Raw genomic sequence first — 3,276 nt, 5'->3', positions numbered from 1 at the left:
TGTAAATTATTCTGAATCTCTCAAAATTTTGTAAGATATCTTAAATAGCTATAATGTATATGAATATGAAAAAAAAAAATTAGACTAAATGTTTTTTCTGAATGTCGAAATAAGTAGAAGGTGCATCAGTACATCCCTTTTAAAGAGATACATTGTAGAATCACCCTATTATTTATTTCAATTGTATATACTTGTTTATTAAATTTTAGCTAATACAAACATTACCACCTTTAGAATGTGCCAAGCACTACAAATGTCTAACTACTCAATAGGGCTCTTTTTAAAATAAATTGAAAAAAAAAAAGTATAAAAGAAAAAAAATTGTAATAAATTAACATAAATTTAATAGTGTGAAATTTAATACACACGAGTATAATACATAATTTGATCTTAAAAATTAAAATGGTATGAAAATTCTAGAAGTGTGCTCTTACAAGATCATAATAAACAATCCATTGTTTTTGTTTAATTTTGTAATTAACGATATTATTTATATTAGTTAAAAAATTACATCAAAATTTTTTAAACAAAAAACAAAAGTAACAAACAACCACCACCATACCAACCAAACCACCAACTGAAACCAGCTTTCACCACCACGAGCCGGCTTAGTTTAACCAAACCCCTATCTAATAAGAAAAAACGACAAAATAAAGAAAATTCTTGTATTTTGTCTCTCCCTCAGTAATTTCGCCTATGTCCTTTTGTTCATCATTTCCCTGTCGTTTCTCTATTACATATAATATTTACTCCTTTTTTATATGTTTATTAGTACTATTATTATTTACAGCTTGAATTTTAGTACCCTATGAATAACCCAATCTCCAATTTTAGCCGTAGGATCCATCGAACGGTCATCGATCACATTACGGAACATGCATTAGGATTTTCGTCACTGAACATTTGAGGCGCGTGGTAAGGGTCCATAGGAACGCCGTAGCCATTGTTCATCGGATAACCGTGGTTCGCTGCGTAGTTGTCATTCACGAACGCCTGGTGCGCGTGGGCCTCCATAACGTAACGGTTGTGAGCCGAAACAGGATCCTCATAATACATCGCCGATGGCTGACCGTACCCAAAATACTCCATCTTGTTCACAATCGTAGCCGGAGCCTCGGCGACCGGGGCGGCGGCTGGGGCTTTTCCATCGGCTTTCTTTTCCCCACCTCCTTCTTTCTTCTCTTCCTTCTTCTTTTCTTCACCGGCAGGTGCAGGTGCGGCATCTTTGCCCTTCTTATCACCGGCACCGGCGTCTTTCTTATCACCGGCGGGAGCCTTAGCACCGTCGTCTTTCTTAGCCGGCGGAGGAACCACGTCTACGCTTCTCTTGAGCTTAGTTTGGAGATAAGGAGAAAGCTCTTTCACGTCCATCGTGCCCTTCACGGTAACCAAATCTTTGCCACCATCAATCTCTACTGATTCAACTCCTGCATTCATAAAGTTTTACATCGTTAACACACAAAATTACTAAACTACCCCTCACTTTATTTCATTCAACTCTTTGCCGAAGGGTTATCTCTGAATTTTATTTTAACGTTACCACAAAATGTTAAAGGGTACATTTAACCTACTTATGAGAAATTGAACCACCGCCTAACTCACTTGGCTTCTAAAAGGGTAATTCTACTTATATATTATTAATTTAATATATAAGGCGGTTCAGTATATCACCATCTAATCATCTTCATCGTTTTCCATACTTTATTATATTATTGTTTGATATTTTATTAATATTAAGAAAAAAATAATAATAAATTAAATGAAAGGTAACATATCATACCTTTGATTTTGGAGATAATTTTCTTTATTTTATGTATGCAACCCTCGCAATGCAACCTGATCTTCAAAACCACCGTACTCTGTTCACAAATAAAAAATAAATAAAATTAATTTCGATTTTTTTAAATGTGAGTAAAAAGTCATGGAAACTCAGTGAAAGGAATATAAGAGTTCCAAACCAAATACACAGGAAATTTCATCATTGACTCTAATAATGGTGTGGCTCGTGTGATGTTTTATTACCTGTTTTGGCTTTTGAACTTCGGCAGGCTTCTTCTCCTCGGCGGGTTTCTTTTCCGCCGCCGGTTTAGCTTCTTCCGGTTTCTTATCACCTCCGGCATCTTTCTTCGGCAAAGGAGAGACAAGCTCAACTTTCTTGTTGATTTTTTGCTCCACCTTCTCTTTAACGGCTACCGGATCCACTTTCCCGATTACGGTCAGTTTATTAGCACCGATGTCACCAGTCACCTTATCAATACCTATAACCAAAAATTGTACACAATTAATAAAAACCTAATTTTTCAATCATATATTTTAACAATTGCAATTTCAATTTCCCTTCGTCTAAAACAAAAAATTTGAATAATTACCCTGGAAACTCTTAGTGATTGCTCGTTTAATTTTCTTAACGCAACCCTCGCAATGTAGATCAAGCTTCAGAACGATGGGGACTGGTCCGTCGTCCTTCTTGGCGCCGGCATCAGGAGCAACGGCGGCGGCGGCAGGTTTTTTATCTCCGTCATTCTTTGCGGCTTCCTTTTGCTGCCATTGTTAATTAAGCAAAACAAATTAATATAGCAAAAAAAACAAAAGAAAAACACATCTCTGACATATATATCAGTTCTAATTAAAACTAGGGATTGAAGATTATAGAATTGAAAGGAGTAAATGGAGTTCAGTGAGGTGTACTAACCTCGCCCATGAGTGTAGAGAAAGGAGTATTAGATTTGATACTTGATAAGAATAGGAATATGAATATGGAAGATTGTAAAAGGAAAGACTTGTTCAAAATTGAAGAGTTGTATTGGAGAGAGGAAAAAGAGGTTGCGGTTGTCTTATATAGGCCCAAGGACCGAGTTGGGTTTGTTGGGATGAGGGATTTGATGTATGTATGTATGTATGTCATATCATCTTTAACGGCATCATGGACATAATAACTTATTAGGGTTATTTTCGGTATTTACTTTTATTCAATAGGTCATAATTAGGCTGCTTCTGTTCACCAATTTTCTTTTTTGTTTCCCAAAATTATTTACTTGTGAATTAAGAAGAATCATTATACAATTGTAATTACAACTTCGTTCCTCTTCAGAAAAATAGTAACTAGCGTTTATTAAAATAAGAAAATTGTGGAGCTTCATTCACTAATTAATAAACAGCTGTTTGATTTTATTTTATTTAAAAAAAAAAACAAATATTGAACAGCTGTTTGATAATGGCCATTCTTTTTATTTCTTAACATTTATAAATTATTGACATAATGCTTATATATACATT

At 34.8% G+C, this 3,276-nt stretch overlaps 1 protein-coding gene across 1 annotated transcript; it reads right to left on the bottom strand.

Moving 5' to 3' along the window:
- Positions 1-458: 458 nt before the first annotated feature.
- Positions 459-2,853, bottom strand: LOC115708765 (heavy metal-associated isoprenylated plant protein 6). The gene is made up of 5 exons (XM_030636777.2): positions 2,693-2,853; positions 2,370-2,541; positions 2,023-2,258; positions 1,781-1,859; positions 459-1,427 (listed from the first exon to the last, which is right to left on the bottom strand). Exons 1-5 carry the CDS (start codon positions 2,699-2,701, stop codon positions 862-864), a joined length of 1,062 nt encoding a protein of 353 aa, XP_030492637.2. The 5' UTR covers positions 2,702-2,853; the 3' UTR covers positions 459-861.
- Positions 2,854-3,276: the final 423 nt, after the last annotated feature.

The sequence above is a fragment of the Cannabis sativa genome, chromosome 3, assembly GCF_029168945.1.
Source record: "Cannabis sativa cultivar Pink pepper isolate KNU-18-1 chromosome 3, ASM2916894v1, whole genome shotgun sequence".
In the NCBI taxonomy this organism is placed as follows: domain Eukaryota; kingdom Viridiplantae; phylum Streptophyta; class Magnoliopsida; order Rosales; family Cannabaceae; genus Cannabis; species Cannabis sativa.
This window is presented reverse-complemented; position numbering and strand designations above follow the sequence as displayed.